A 16626-nucleotide genomic window follows, 5' to 3' on the forward strand; every position below is an offset into this window, starting at 1 on the left:
GAGGCCATTTGGCCTAGATAGTTTCAGTTGTAGGTCTTTTTGAGGGGTTTTGAGGCTACTTTGGGCATACTTACTATTTATAGTAAGTCATCTTGGATATGGTCGGACATCCAGTGGCAACGGTATGTCGATGGTAATTGTTTAAAATCGGCAAGAAGACTTGTTTATCATTGATAAGATTTGTTATGCATTGATAAAGCTATTTTATAAAGTTAAATTTAAATATTTAACTTTATTGATGCATAGACTATAGTTGTGGGAAATATTTTAATTAAAAGAGTCCCCTTTATTTTATAACACATTGGAGACATAAGTTACATAAAGGGAGTGATGTTTTATCCCACATTGAGAAAACGAAGGATTGAGCTCTTGTGAGAACACTATAAAAGAAAGGGAAGAGCTTCTTTTTAGTATGCTTGGAAATATCAAAGAAATTGGGAAATTTTTTGGAGATTATGTCTCAATAGTTTGAAGGATGAAATCCCTTCAAGCTAGAAATCTTGACGCCATTGAAAGATATGGTCTTGAGATTCAAAAGGGTAGCAGTCTGAAAAAGCAGTCCGAAAAAGCGAAACCGAAAAAGCAGTCCGAAAAAGCGGAACTGAAAAAGCAGACCGAAAAAGCAGTCCGAAAAAGCAGAACCGAAAAAGCAGGCCGAAAAAGCAATCCGAAAAAGCAGTTCGGAAAAGCAAATCGGAAAAGCAAAGCAGAAGGGGTAGCATTGAAGAAAATTATTACAGCCATCTACAACCAGGTTCCTTTATTAGTATTGTTTTTTAAGGGTGTTATAAGTTTCAGCTGTAAGTGTGCATTATACCAACATTATCATTTTGTAATCCATGTAAATGCCAAAAGTCTTGGCCATATTTCATGAGCATTGTATTTGAAATTTCATTGCAATTAAGAAGATAATAGTTGCTGGTGTCATTTAAGCAATTCAATATCATTATTTATCAGCTAGTTAGTTTGCATACCAACTGTTTGTAAAAATGCCCGTTGGCTGTAGGTGTTCATTTCTCATGCTTAGATCATATATATGCACTAAATATTGTCAAAATTAGTAGCACACTCATGTTAGGCCATTGTGTAGTCCATTTGGAGTCTTCTAGCACAAGATTCTCATTGATGCAAATTGAAAAAGAGTCATTTAAAGCCAGCTGAAATACTATATCAGTCATACGTCCCTTGCATGTGAATTGTTTGATGAAATTCCTTGAGCTTTCATCAGCATTTTTTTGAGAGCAGATTTGAGGAGGGTCATTACACACAAATAAGGTGGGGTTTTCGAGAGCTCAACTGGATTGTCGTCATATTTTTCTGGGTGCCTCGATTTTCAAGCCAGCAGATCCAAAAAACAACATATTCCTTTTGGGTTTTTTGAGCTCTCTTCTGGGTCACTCCATTTTTTCTGGGTCTTCCATTTTTTGCCTCGAAGAACATGTCTTCATAGATTTTTATAGTTTTTCATTAAAAAGATGCCATGGCATCTCTAACAAACATTTTTCTCGAGCACAACTCCAAATTCAATGGCCGAAATTATGGCACTTGGAAGCAGCAAATCATCGCAATTTTTGAATATTAGAACAATGATCAACTTGTTCTAGGTGTTACGAAACCTTTGACTTCTCCTAGTCCTAATCAAGAGACATGGGATCTGAATAATCAAGAGGCAGTGATGCTTCTCAAATTATCTGTGGCTGATGATCAGCTTTCTCAAATTCCATCTGGCAAGACAGTTGCCGAGATCTGGACACATCTCAAAGGTCTTCATGAGACTTCTGACAAAAGCAGAGCCTTCTTTCTAAAAAACACTCTGTTTTCTATTATCATGGATGAGCGCACCTCACTCCAAGCACACTTGAATCGGATTCAGGAAATCTGTGATCATTTACTTGTCATCAGTCGCAAGATGGAGGAAGAGGATATTGTGGTTATCACTCTTCGGAGTTTACCAAAGTCCTATGAGCATTTTATCGAGACTCTCAACATCAAGTCTTCTAGTGTTGATTTGAAGTTCACTGATCTCTACACACTTTTGCTTCAGCAAGATCAGTGGAAACAACAGTTTGGTAGTAGCTCCAGCTCCATAGAGCAAGCCTTTGCTGCAAAATCCTTTCAGAAGGATAAAGGCAAGTTTCAACAGCCATCTCAGCAGAAGTCTTACTCCAGCATCAGATGGTTCCCGAAAGAACATTCAATGCAACTACTGCCACAAGTTTGGACACATGAAGGTTGAATGTCGGAAATGCTTAGCTGCACAGTTTAAGCAATCAGGTTCACAACCCAAAGCAAACAGTGCAGAGCACACTGAGCAAGCGGAATATGCCTTTTACGCCTTCATGGCTAAAAGACATGCAAATCATGTCAAGTCATCTGCCCGGTACATTGATTCAGGTGCCTCTCGTCATTTCACTCACCACAGAGACTGGTTTACTAACTACCAGCCTTATTTAGACTGTTATTTTTGGTGGTGAAGAAGAGTACATGGTTGTCAGCAAAGGCAACATTCAGATTCAGTCTATTGGAAGGAATCTCATATTCTTTGATGTGTGCTACGTTCTAGGGATGGAACTAAATCTACTCTCAGTCAGTTAGTTGCTGCGACATTCTCCACTCTTGGCAGTCACCTTCAATTCACATCAATGCACCATCATTAATCGGGTGACTAAGTCTACTGTTGCAGTGGGTCTTGAAGATCATGGTCTTTTCAGACTTACTGATTCTGGTGATTCTCAAGACTTAGCTATGGCTGCTCGGGGGTGTTCTATCAGCACACTTTGGCATCAGCAATATGGGCACTTAAATGTGCATTATCTCTCACGGCTTGCTCGGGATGAGCTTGTTCTCGGATTGCTAGAGATTTAGACTCAACAGCTTGGACTTTGTGATGCATGTCAGGCTAGGAAGCAACATCACACACCTTTCACGAATGGCGATTCATGGAGAGCTTCTCAGGTACTTCAATCTGTTCATGCCGATATCTGCAACCCTATGGCCACTCCTGTTCTTGGGTTCAAGTTTTTTTGTTGTTTGTTGATGATTTTAGTAGAAAAATGTGGGTGTATTTCCTTAAAAAGAAATCGGATACATTTCCTATATTTCAGAAGTTTAAACCTTTAGTTGAAAAAGAGTCTGGGAAATCTATTATTACTCTTAGATCAGACTATGGGGAGGAATTTTGTTCTAATGTTTTCTCCAGCTTCTTAGATACACATGGCATCAAATGCCACTTAACCACACCCCACATGCCACAATAGAACAGTGTAGTTGAACGTCGAAACAAGACAATCACCAAGATGGCTCAATCCATGCTTGAACACAGACATGTTCCAAAGAAGTTTTGGGCAGAAGCAGTTAACACTACAGTTTATTTGTTGAACCGATCACCCACAGTAGCAGTCAAAGGTAAAACTCTGGAAGAGGCCTGGTTAGGTTGCAAGCCCAAAATCAATCACCTAAAGGTTGTTAGCTCCCTTGCTTTTGTTTGGATCCCTGATGCATCATGCACCAAGTTGGATGTCATGAGTCAGAAACTCATACTTGCTGGATACAACAATCTTTACAAAGCCTACCCCCTGATCGATGTTGAGACATCTCATCTCATCCACAGTCAAGATGTAGTCTTTGATGAGCAACGAGGACCATTCATGCTTGTTTCTCCTATTCCTGATCTAGCAGACCAGCCTCTGATGGCTCATGATTTGGGAGTTCGGCTTTCATTAAGTCCACCTGATGGGAGGGCTCCAGTAGCTCCTGCAGCTCCAGTTATACCAGTGATACCTATACAAACACCTTCGGCTTCTCTGCAGGATCATCTCATTTTGTAGATGCTTCACCTAAGTTTGATCCAGATTCTTCTGATGAGGAACCTGCTGATCAAGAATCTCCTAATTCTCATATTGGTCATTCTCCTATCTGGCCTAAGTGGTGGGCTAAGACACTTGTTGATCTTCGTAACGATGAGCTCATTAATGGGAGAACTGCTCGAAAAAAGAGCAAAACTACAAATTCTGTTAACTTTTCTCTCATGGTCAACATTCATAGTGTGTTTGAACCTCAAACATACTCTGAGGCTAAAGGAATTCTAGAGTGCGAACAGGCCATGCAATCTGAACACCAGAGCCTGCTAAATTACAACACCTAGGTTCTTTCTAATCTTTCACCAAAGAAGAAACCCATTGGCTGCAAATGGGTCTACAAAATCAAATACAAATCGAATGGTACTTTGGACAAGTATAAAGCTCGTTTAGTGGCGAAGGGTTTTTCTCAGCATTACGGCATTGATTATGAGCACCATTAAATTAGTCCTAGCCATGGCAACACAGTTTGGCTGGAAGGTCCATCAGATGGACATCAAGAGTGCTTTCTTGAATGGTGATCTCCATGAAGAGGTCTACATGATGCAGCCTCCTGGTTTCAAGGTTGCTAGTAAAGACCATTAGGTTCTCAGATTGGCAAAAGCTCTCTATGGCTTAAAGCAGTCCCCTCGGGCATGGTACATACAAATTGACGAGTACCTCAGTGATCAAGGTTTCAAGAGGAGTTCTTCAGACTCAAATCTGTACATCAAGACTACTGATAGTGACATCATCCTTCTGGATATTTATGCGGATGATCTGATCATCACTGGTAGTTCGGCATCTTTGATTCAAGGAATCAAACAGAATTTATGCCAATCTTTTGATATGACTGACCTTGGGCTCATGCATTATTGCCTAGGTGTTGAAGTTTGGCAACAGTCTTCTGGTATATTCATCTCTCAATCCAAATATGTCAGGGCCCTATTAGACAAATTCTGTATGCAGGATTGCAAGCCTCCATCTACACCTATGGAGAAAGGTCTCAAGTTATCCAAAAAGTCTGATTCTCTTTTCGTTGATGAAACTACATACAACCAACTAGTAGGCAGCCTCATCTACCTCTCTACTACTAGGCCTGATATCAGCTTTGCAATTAGCTATATTTCACACTTTATGACAGCTCCTGAAGCTAATCATTGGATGGCAGCAAAGTGTGTGCTTTGTTATGTGAAGGGCACTTCAGGTTATGGACTTCTATACTCTCGAAGTTCTAATCCTAAACTCAGTGGATTCACAGATTCAAATTGGGCAGGCTTTGTTGATGATAAAAAGTCAACCTCTGGATATGTGTTCAATTTGGGATCCGGTGCAGTCACATGGACTAGTAAGAAGCAACAGGCAGTTTCTCTCTCCTCTATAGAGGTCAAATACAGAGGGACTGTTAAGGCAGGATGTGAAGTTGTTTGGCTTCATCGGATGCTTGGAGATATGCAAATGTCACTAGCAGGACCGACTAGTCTGTTTGTTGATAACGAAGGCGTTATCAAGTTAGCACGAAATCTAGTCTTCCATGAACGAACCACGCATGTGGATATTCACTCTCATTACATACAACAGCTGGTTGAAGATGAGACTATAGATTTGCACTATGTTCCTACCACAGATGAGACTGCAAACATTCTAACCAAGCCTCTTGGTCCTAATAAGTTTGTCAAATTCATAAGACAGCTTGGTGTTCTAGATAGATTAACCATTAAGGGAGGGTATTACAATAATAGATAGTGTCTATTATTAGTTAATGGTTACCTATTGCAAATATCTAGTTTGCTTTAGCTTGCTTTCGTTTTTTAGCTTTCTCTGTTAGAACAAAATGTTTATATTCTTTATGATTGTTTCCTAAGGAAACATCGTTTTATTCTTTTGTATAAATTGACCTTTCGGTCTCTGTTAATAAGAAGCAAGTATTTTACCAATTACTTCCGTAATAGAAATGAGGGTTCAAGGTGTTACAATATCAGCACAGTACTTTGCAAGTGCACAATCATCCAAGAGCCATGGATTGTTGAAGGAAGTAATGAGGATGCAGACTTCCAATTTAACCTTTTGAGAGATGGCTTAGAGGAGGTCGGGCCTCAAATGTTAAGGAGGTGATTGTTTACGATTTTCAAATTTCGACAACTTAAGTTATAATTAGTTAATAACTAAGTTATCGAAGTTGTGAAAAGTTTTAAAATTATTAAAGTAATATTATAATATTTAGCTTCTAATCATTAATTTAGTTTAGTTAGTTACTTTTATTTTGTAGCCCAATTAGCTAGTTTAGTAACTTTTTATCATGTCTTACTTCTTGATTGTTTCCATTATGGAAAGATATTCAGTAATCTTCTATATAAGGTGTATTAATCTCCATTGTTTTACAACAAGAATCAATTATCAATTCATGGTATCAAAGAAAAGGTTAGTTTTTGGAGAATCTTTCCAATAAATTTGCAGTTTAATTACATAGATATTGAGGAAATTTCTATATCTCCTATTTCCACTTTTTCAAACCAAAATTTGTAGGGTGTTTTGGCAAATTTTTTAACGAAGAAAATTTTTAGTTTTTTCTTGGAAGTTTTGTAGAGATTTTAACAAGAATTTTTATTGCTATTTTTAAACCAAAAATCATAAAGTTCTTGTTTGTGGGAAACCAAAATTTTGGATACATATTTTCATATAAAATCAAAGGGTATTTATGCACATGTTTGAAACTTTGAAGTGTTTGTTAGCAACATTTTTGTTGTTTGTGGGACATACAATGTCCACTCCTCGGGTTTGCTTACATCACATCCATTTAATGCATTTTTCACTGATGACAGAGAATATATATGCAACATGTAGGTTGTTTTCCTATGCAACAAATGCCTTCAAGTATCATGACTAAGGATTTTGGCAATTTGTCTTTTGGCATTTTTTGAACAAAAATCAAAGTTCAGAGAACCAAGACTAGATCTAGATTTTTCTAAGCATTGCACTAGGGATTCAGTGATCACTAGTATTTTGCCCAAGTATTCCCAATAAACATGGCAGGTTTTTCCTTATTTTTCTCCAAAATTGTGGAGAGATTTTTGCATATTTTTCCTAAAAATTGTGGACTTTTTCATATTTATTCCCAGAAATAATGGTTTTTCTAATCTAAGAAGGTTTCACAACATGTTTTCCACAAAATCGTGCTTTTCTTTGTCATGGGTTTACTAGATTTTTTGAAGATTTTTTTGATAATCATGGGTTTACTAGAATTTTTGAAGATTTTTTAGAAATCATGGGTTTTTATCCTTTTTTCCACCAAACAAAGGTTTTTGATGATTTTCACACAAAATCATAGTCTCTTGTAGATTGTTTTGGATCACAACTAGGGTTTCTAGTATGAATGATGTTCTTGCAAATGTATGAGAGTTGTACACAATTAATATACAAAATTGTGGATGTTGATGTTTTTCTAACGTAGCATTAAGTTTTTCCCCTAGTTCTTTTCATAATTTTTTAGAAAAATCATGGTTTCAAAGTATTTTGCCAAATTTTTTTCAAAAAAACTCAATTTGTTTGAGAATCTGACTCAATCTCTAGAAATAGGAGGGATGGCTTCATTACCCAACATCATGTTGGAAGACACACAACTTGTTCTTGTTCTTGGTCATATGAGGAAGTTCTAGAGAAACTGGTTGTTCAATCATGAGTCCAACTAGGGAGGGTAACAACAGCAGAGTCATGTCGCGAAGCATTCTAGAGAGGAGTTAGCCTTCTATGCATAAGTGACAAAATGACTTGCAATTATGTCAAGTCTTTTGTAAGGTAGTAAGTAGATTGACCATTAAGGGAGGATATTAAAGTGATTTTGTAATATTTAGCTTAGAATGGTCATTTAAGTCATTTAAGCGATTTACTTAGTAACTTTCTATTCTTTAAGCATGTTAATTAGTTTAGTAACTTTCTATCATGTCTTTAGTTTGGAAAGATCTTCAGTAATCTTCCATATAATGAGTATCCCTCTCCTTTGTTTTATAAAAGCAATCAATTATTATTTCAAAAATGACATAAATATGAAATTTTGACCACACCAATATGTCACTAAAGACTTAGGATGAGATTTGAAGCAATTAAGTGACTATATAAAAATATCATACTTCTCCAAGAGGTTTAAAGAGCTCCCAAAAGGCCAGAAATCAATTCTAAAAGAAGCAAGAGCTCCATTGAGACCAATTAAATGCACTACCATAAGCAACATATCTGCTAGACTAATCTTATGCTCTCCAAGAACTTTGGAATTCTACCTAACTCACCAATTAGCCTAAAGTAAAAAAACAAAAAAAAAGCTAATGGTACACAGTTTGATCATACTTGAGAAAGGGACATTACATTATGAAAAGGTCATATATACATGATAGAAGATTAAAAGCCGTTTCTCTTACAACAATCAAGCAGCGCAATGACTTGTGAAGATCTTATGTGAACAATGAATTATCCATAGTTGAAGACTGCAATATGTGAAGATTTCATAACTAAATTGGCGATAGTTGTTCCCAATGTGTGGTATCAATTATGTTTTATTTGACTCTTCTTACCTAATCATTCTGGCGATATGACCATTGCATCACTAGAAGGCAATGCAAAGGGTAATGGGAAGCTCAAAGATCAATAAGTTGGAGGTTCCTCCATGATAGGTCTCACGGACTGCTTGTGGGGATGGTGTATCTTCGGAACAAAAAAATGATGCATAGGAGCTACAGCTAGCAAAACAATTTTAGGAATGCGAAGTAAGCATTCTAAGGCCTCATGTGACAGATAACAAAGGTCACATTAAGGCTTTAGTTGAATTTGCCATCCATATTTTTTGTGAAGATAAAGACTCATTGCGCATAACACCAACAAGAGATGTGATGGAGACACAACCCAAGAACAGAATGGACACAACAGAAAAGGGAAATTGTATTAACTGAAAAATAAGCTAGTACATTCAGTACAGAGAAAATAAACTTCAAAACATGCCCTAAGGGCTTACAATAGCATAAATGTGGAGATAATTTCTCCTTTCAGTACCTTCTCTCAAACTCCACTCCGAACTGCCTTTTACAATGCCAGAAATCTCCTTAAATAGACCCCGGAGGGTTAAGGACTAGGAGTACATTCTAGAAAGTGCTAATAGGCATCCACCGACCAAATAGAAGGTTTCAGAAGCTGCGTTAGAAGTCGACGCAAATCTAGAAGAATCCAGAAACGGTAACCTAACTTCCGGGAGGCATAACTTTTGAACCGTAGCTCCAATTGACGAACCATTTACATTTTCGGAAAGCTCTCGAAGCGCTCTATAGCCCTATGGACCAGCTTCGCTCGTCCCCCACTTTTCGGCACTTTTCGAGGTCATTTAATGCCCCTAACCTGACTTTGAAGCATTCTTAGGAGGTCTCCACAACCCGAAAAATTGCAATAACTTTCAAACCGTGGGGCCTTTTGACCTGATTCTTTTTCTGAAATGCTCTAAATTACAATTACATTCATCTAGCCAATTTACACCTCCTAGTTCACCAAAATGATGGCTCAATTACATACTCCTATTTTTTCAGGATTTACACGAACACTGATAGTGGAACTGTGAGAGTTGGAACCTTTATTTGACCCAAATGGGTATCCAAAAATGAAAACACATGAAATAGAAACTAAGTCTAAGTATTTTTTTTTTTTGGGTGACACAAGATTGCCCTTATACCTCTGGATGCTCCTGCATCAAGATGTTGCATAGTGTTGAATTCCCTTCCTATATAAGATAGTGCAAGTGCCTCACGAGGATGCTAGACAGCAAGCAATGAGTGAATAGAAGTGATTGGTTGGGGGAGGGTACACTTAGAAAAGAATAGACAAGGAATATGTTAAAGTGTCTAGGTATGAAAATTTTTGTTGTCTATTTCATTGTGGTGGTGTCCTAGAAGAGTTGGTTTCAAATTTAGCTCCATTTCAGTTGTAATCAAAGGTTCATATTTCATCACTTTGTATGGGGTTATATAGCTCTGTCCTTCAAGACTATTACAGTCATGTTTTGTATAAGTTCTTTATTTTTCTGTTAACTTATGTTTTCTCTAAGGGTAGGATTCCCAATAGAATTCCAAAACTAATTAATTAAAAAGGATATCGATTCACATTTATACAAAAAACAGACAGGTTGAAAGACATCCTTCACAAGAAGGGCATTCTTTCTACACATAGGAAGACACAACAGAGTACTAAAATATATGATATTATACACGTTTGGTTTCTTTGCTAAAATGGAGATCTGAAAACTAAATTGTCAACTATTGGTCAGACTGAAAGTTGGATTAATCAAGCAATAATTATTGTTGCTAGCTGAATTGAACTAGATTCCTCGGAATGATTGATATGGTTAGCACTCAGAAGTTTCTAAAATTGCAGAAGCTTGCATACTTTTGAGTTCTGTGAAGAAAGGTTCCTGCACATCAAAATGAAATTTCGCCCTCTGAAGCACCTAAAGGACAAAATAGAAAACAAATCGTTTTTAATTCAATACCCATCAAACATGAATCTACCAAGATTTTACAAATGTATTAATTTGGTGAAGTTTTTTACATCTATTAACTGAGATCCCATTTTAACAATCATTTTGATCCACTCATCCATCTTCGAAGTCAATGTCTCATCCTTGTGCAGTCCTAGCATAGATGCATGCTCTCTTACAAACGTTCCAGAAGTTATGGATTCAGACAACTTAGATGCTATCTGTTTATACAATGGGTAAATTGGCACTCCTTCCTTGACAGCTACTGCAACATCAGCTGATGAAAAGAAAAGTGGTCAGAAAATGTATAAAAGCTTATAAAAGGCAGCATATGTCAAAAGTCCTACCTATCTGATGAGAGAGACCAAATGAGTTTTCCTAAGATCAGCATACAAAAGAAAATTTAAAGATGTGTAGTTTTAATATCAGTTTTTTCCTTCAATTGGATATATTTTAGTTAACTTACAATGAAACATCATTGGATACAAGGTGACAAAAAAACAGTTTGGATATCAGTTTGATTCAGAAGGTATAAATTCAATTTTACTTCATAAGAAAAGTTCTAGTATAAAATACTTATAATGAAACATCACTGGTTACAAGGTGAAAAAATAACAGACAGGATATCAGTTTGATTCAAAAGGCAAAAATTCAATTGTACTTTGTAAGAACAGGTCTAGTAAAACAATTCATAGTTTGAAGTATAAATATAAGTAAAGATAAAATATATTTTTATTTTATTCTATGACTAGCTTCTAAAAATAGCATGTCATAGTTCAGAGCCTATATGTTAGAAAAAAATTGCGTCACTTCAAGTAATTCACAGTTGAAACATGAGCAGAGAGAGAAAATTGATGAGTTTTGGCCACAATGTTTTGAAATCAGGAGCCAACAAAAGACTGAACAAATCATTTTTCAGTCTCAGGGTTGACAGTTCCCTACTAAACCATTCACACATGTACTTGAAAGGATAATAAACCCTATTACCTTAATGACCTTAATCAGTGTGTATTAATTACATTGTGTGCCTAGCTATGGTGACATAGTCATCCATTCTGTAATTAGATACATGCTTTTGTCTCTATATCAAGTTTTTGAAATTCAAGAGCCAAAGAAAGACTAGGAAAATCCTTTTCCAATCTCAAGGTTGATCATTCCCTATTTGATCATTAGTATTTGTATTTAAAATATGATTAACCCTATTGTCCTAATGACCTCAGTCAGTTTCTATTAATTACACTGTGTGGCTCACTATGGTGACATAGGTTATCTGTTGTGTACTTAGACATGTTTCTACCTCTACATCTAAATTTGGTTATATCCCCTCTATTATCATCCAAAGCCCAGGTCATGAGAGAATTGCATCCATTCCGTTGGCCTTGGGTTAGTACAACTCTGGACTGACAAAGGTTGGTCAAATATAGAGAACAAGATAAAGGCAGTTGTGGGCTCACCCATATGACAACCCCTAGATTTATATCTTCATCATCTCTCATGCTCCTGGTTTGGTCTAGACTTTCTCTGAATCTATTTTCCTTGTCTTTGATTTATCCTTGTGACCTTTGGATAATGTTTTAAACACAAACTTAAGTTAATGAAGAAAATTGAATAAGGTTTTCTTGGGGGTGCCAACAAAGTCACAAGTTTGGACCATAATTATATTATAAGATAATGTTTCTTAAAGCTATGAAACATATTTCACTTCAAATTTTGATTCTTATAATGAGGTTTTGATATCTACCATAACCATGCTATCATAGGCTGCTTTTACAAGTATACCCCTCTAAGCCAATGATTCACAAGACCTAGACTAACAATCCTATAGTTGGAAAGTCTTGTATATGCAGCCTGAATAGGAGTTTTACCCTTCTAATTTTTAATGATGTTGGAAGCTATACTTGTATTGTTACATGGAGACCTGGGATCTATAGAAATACCTTAGTGTTCTGTCACCTTAAACTACCAAATTTTTGATATCTCAACTAACCTAAATAGATGTGATGACCGTTGTTTGACTGTAAACTCTTGTACTCATAAGATTGTCGTTTTCCATTCATAATTCTAATCATAAACAATATTTATAAATTAGTATATATAAAGAAGCTGTAACTTTAATGTTTATTAAAATATACATTAAGTAAATTCTCGATAAAATGGTAAACAATCTATCTTATCAGCCTAGGTGACAATTATAAATCAATTAGACTCATATGCATTAAACAAATTCATATATATATAGAATGTTTATTGATAATCAAAATGTTTAAAAATTTAACTATTAAAATATCTATATATTTAAAAAGTTATCAATAAAAATAAATATTATAACAAATAATAATTGAAATCATTATAAATCAATATATATTTATACAATATAAAGTAACAAACTGTGAAATATAAGTTATAACAAAATCATTAATAACACAAAATTATAATAAACAAATTATAATATGTTAAGGTTGTAGCTTCTATCAGATTGAATTGACCTAGAGATAATCCCTCTTTGGGCATTGGTTAATCATAAATAAGACAAGCACTAATATAGATCTACTTATATGTGTGTGTGTGTGTGTGTGTGTGTGTGTGTGTGTGTATATACAGAGAGAGAGAGAAAGAGAGAGATGTTATATTAATATTGTTTACTTAATGATTAATTTATAAATTATCAAACAGACATGTCTCTTCTACGAATATTTATATAACATTCAAATCTGCAATTGGAACACACAATATGATGGAAGTGTGAGTACATTTGCAGAAAGCGATCCCTGTTACTCAACATGGTATCTGAGCAAGGCTGCAAATGATTATACATAGGTCTAGACAATTGGAGATACAAATGCGGAGAAGATATAGAGGAAAAAGATACTTCACTTGCTCCCAAAGGCGTATCATCAATAAAGAGAAAATAAGAAAACTCTATATTGCTGGTAACATGGAGGAATATTATAAGATGAAATCCATATCGAGTAGGGAACTGCAGAAGTTTCCTGAAGAAAGGCATCTTAGCAGAGTGTCTGCAAGCGCACATATCATTAATGAATAAGTAATGGATCATTATGGAAATGAAACGATAATACATGTGAACATTTCCAAAACATTAAAATTACTATTACCATTATGAACATGTTTGCTAATATCATGTGCATTTGCAAGGAGTTTGCCTGCCGGGTTTAGCGATATTCAAGTAAATTTTTGGAAGCAACACTCTTGGTGTTTGCAGAATCAGAAGGAACTAGTATGTAAAGAGCTACAGCAGAATATAGGAGCTAAATTTCATTGTCCAGACAGATATTACCCCTATTTCAGACTGTCATTTTTTATTGCAGATTACAGTGGATTCTACTATTTATGAAAGATTTAGAGTCAACAAGATTTAATTATTTTGAATCCTGATCAGCAATGGCATTCTTTACACCCAGAAGTAACGATGCTGAGCCACTTAAGACACAAACTACACTAAGGAAGTAGTTCATCAATAGTCAAAGAATAGAGAAGAAATTGCATTCATATTGAGCGGAAGTCACGATTCTTAAAGCATGTTGAGTCGAGTATATGATCCCAGTTCACCATGTTATAGCTGAAGGTCAATATTGGGAACCGCAACAGTATTTTGCCGTATGGTTGCAATTTATAAATTGTGATTGCATATACATCATTATCAAGAGGTTGCAGCAAGCAGTAAGGTATGAATCATTCATTACAATGGAACGAGTATCTAAGTATTATCACCGTTGGGCACTCAGCATACACAGTCAAACAAAGGATTTTTGATATGAAACATTTAATTTGCGTTTTCAGCATTACAAGAAGATAGTCATAGGAAGTCCTTGTCATTAAACATGAAGGCAGCGTTCTGTATTCTACAAACAGTACTAAGATTAGTGAACTAATGGTATCAAGCTCTATATGAAATTCTGAGACTAATGAATAATAAGAAACAAATGGTTTTCAAGCACGACAATATCTCAGTCATGAATACCAAACTGGAGCAAGAAAGAAGATTATCATTCATTCTATTAATCAGAAGTACCATCAATCGAATAAGAACAAAATGTATTAAAAAATAAACCAAGGACATAATGGAGAAAACGTGTCAACATAAAGGAGAATATGCCATCATTATCACTGAGAAGTGCAAATAGTCTGGTTGGACAGAGTGTCATGGTCCCTTCAGTGCAATACATACTGATACAGAGCACAATCATCAATTATCTTCGACGAACCATAACAATCAACTTATATTATCCCACAATATCAGTGACCTATGGTAATATGTAATAATTGCTCTATAGGAAGTGCTAAGTATAATAATAAGTACCATATCAGTGGAATTAAGAAAACAGTACTAAGGTTGCAACAAGATTCACAATCATTTGAACAAGATATATAAAGATCTCACTCTCGCGCAAATAGGAAGGAGGCGGCAGAAGTATAAAGGAAGCTTAGTTTACTAGTACAGTTGTTGACCATGGAAAATGGAGGAGCAGTCATAATCGATCAAGTTAGAGATTGGGAATAGTGTCAATCTTTGAATACATAGAGTGCTAAAGACAATGATTTTAGAGATAGTAGTATACAAATGTTAGTTTTGACATTCAATTATATTTTATAAGTAGTTTGATAAATTTAGTAAGATAAGAGGAAGATTTATATAAAGGTGACTTCAGCGATCAATGGATCATTACCAAAAACAGTAACCATTAGTAAATGGTTTATTTATATTTCTCAAGGAAGTAACGATAGCTGAAAGAGATTGATGGGTGAAGAAGTCCTAAAGTTACAAAAAGATAAAAAGAAAAAAGTAACGGAGTTGAAAGAGATTAAAAAAAAGGCATCTGACCAAGGATCTTTCATGAAATGGTTGAGTGATTATAAACCAGATATTTCTATACTTTCTTGGGACCACTTTGTCAGGGAGGTTGATTGGAGGATGCTTACCAGATTTTAGATTTAATTTTGCATGAAAAACAAAGTTGATGATACATACAACTTAGTGGATGAGATGTTATATGAAAGTCTTAAGTCAGCTCGGAATGACATGGAGGGCAGAGGCTTTTATTCTTTTGTGGTAACTTGTACTTCATTCATTCAATGGTGGTAATACAAGGACTCCTGAAAATATTGTGTAAATCTGAAAAAAAGATGTATATGTGATGGAGCATATCATTTAAATCAAATTCCGAGCCTTCACATTCTCTAACATGAGCGAGAGCGAAATGTGATTCTCAAACCGATCTTGGTGAGAATGTCACTAAATCATGAGTATCAGTGATTACTATAGCCTATAACATTGGGATCACAGACGGATTACAGGCTCACTCCTAAAGAAAATTGGAAGAAATGATTTGACTCTAGAAACCGGAATGAGTGGGAACTTTACATTGTGGGGGGGTGAAAATTACCTTAACCAACATTTCATTCCATATTTGGAGGCATTTTCTTAGTTGATGCAGATGGACCTTTAGTGGAGCAACTTGTATCAAGAACGTTAATGCACAAATAAGCATTTATTATCTTTGACTATTATATTTACTTGCTTATTGTAGTCTCTCTTATTTGTAATTCTACACATACTATAAGAGTTATTTGCCTTGACCTTTTCCCTTGTTTCTAGGGATGTTCTTGTAGGAAAAGGAGGTTGGTTGTTTACACATGCTACCAAATATTGTGCAAACTCAATCGTATAATAGTAGATCCAAAGAAGCTTTTGATCTAGAATTCATTAGTCATCGGATGATCAGGCTGGATAAGTGAGGTTCTTGAAGCAAATATTTGCGATGATTCAGATTATGAGTATCCTTCTACATTAACAGTGAGTCTAAAAAATAATGACTTATCACTAGCAACTTGAAAGATTGATATCAGATTCAAAGGGAGTTCGACAAGCATTCTTGGATGAAGAGAGCTTCTACTAGAGTAACTAGAGGACCTACCTTCCTAGGAACGTTGTTGAGAGAGAAAATTTTGATGTGCAATCCCGTGTTAATGATCTCTTCTCTATAAGGGAGAAGTTTGAAGTAAAACTATTTCAACTCTCCTCTATGAGAGAGAAATTTGAGGTGAAAACCCTTGTTCCACCCTCTAGGAGCAGCTATGGTGGGTCTATCCTCTAACTTGGTTCATTGTGGATATCATGTGAGTTACTACCTAATGTTGTTGTGATTTATGTCATGAAAGTACACGATCTTTCATTTGATATATGTGTGAGGTCGCTATTGTAAGATGACGATCTTAACAATAGCTTGACCTGTTCTCATAATTGACTACAATAAGTTGTTG

The 16626-nt window shown here is 35.6% G+C and overlaps 1 protein-coding gene across 3 annotated transcripts in view; it reads right to left on the reverse strand.

Annotated features, from left to right (window-relative positions):
* Positions 1-16626, reverse strand: part of LOC149562491 (uncharacterized) — a 206540-nt gene that overhangs the window by 164111 nt on the left and 25803 nt on the right. For 2 of the 3 annotated variants that reach the window (XR_016363954.1, XM_089825979.1), the window contains exons 2-3: positions 10416-10621; positions 10254-10314 (exon numbers count right to left, since the gene is read on the reverse strand). Coding sequence is in view for 2 of the 3 variants with exons in the window: in XM_089825979.1 (XP_089682105.1) it covers positions 10254-10314; positions 10416-10621 (267 nt within the window). In the remaining variant the exon portion in view is untranslated. The remainder of the gene's footprint in view (positions 1-10253; positions 10315-10415; positions 10622-16626) is intronic. The other variant, XM_089825980.1, reaches the window with a different exon arrangement.

The sequence above is a fragment of the Cupressus sempervirens genome, chromosome 4 (genome assembly GCF_028749045.1).
Source record: "Cupressus sempervirens isolate cs-2001-9-10 chromosome 4, ASM2874904v1, whole genome shotgun sequence".
Classification (NCBI taxonomy): Eukaryota; Viridiplantae; Streptophyta; class Pinopsida; order Cupressales; family Cupressaceae; genus Cupressus; species Cupressus sempervirens.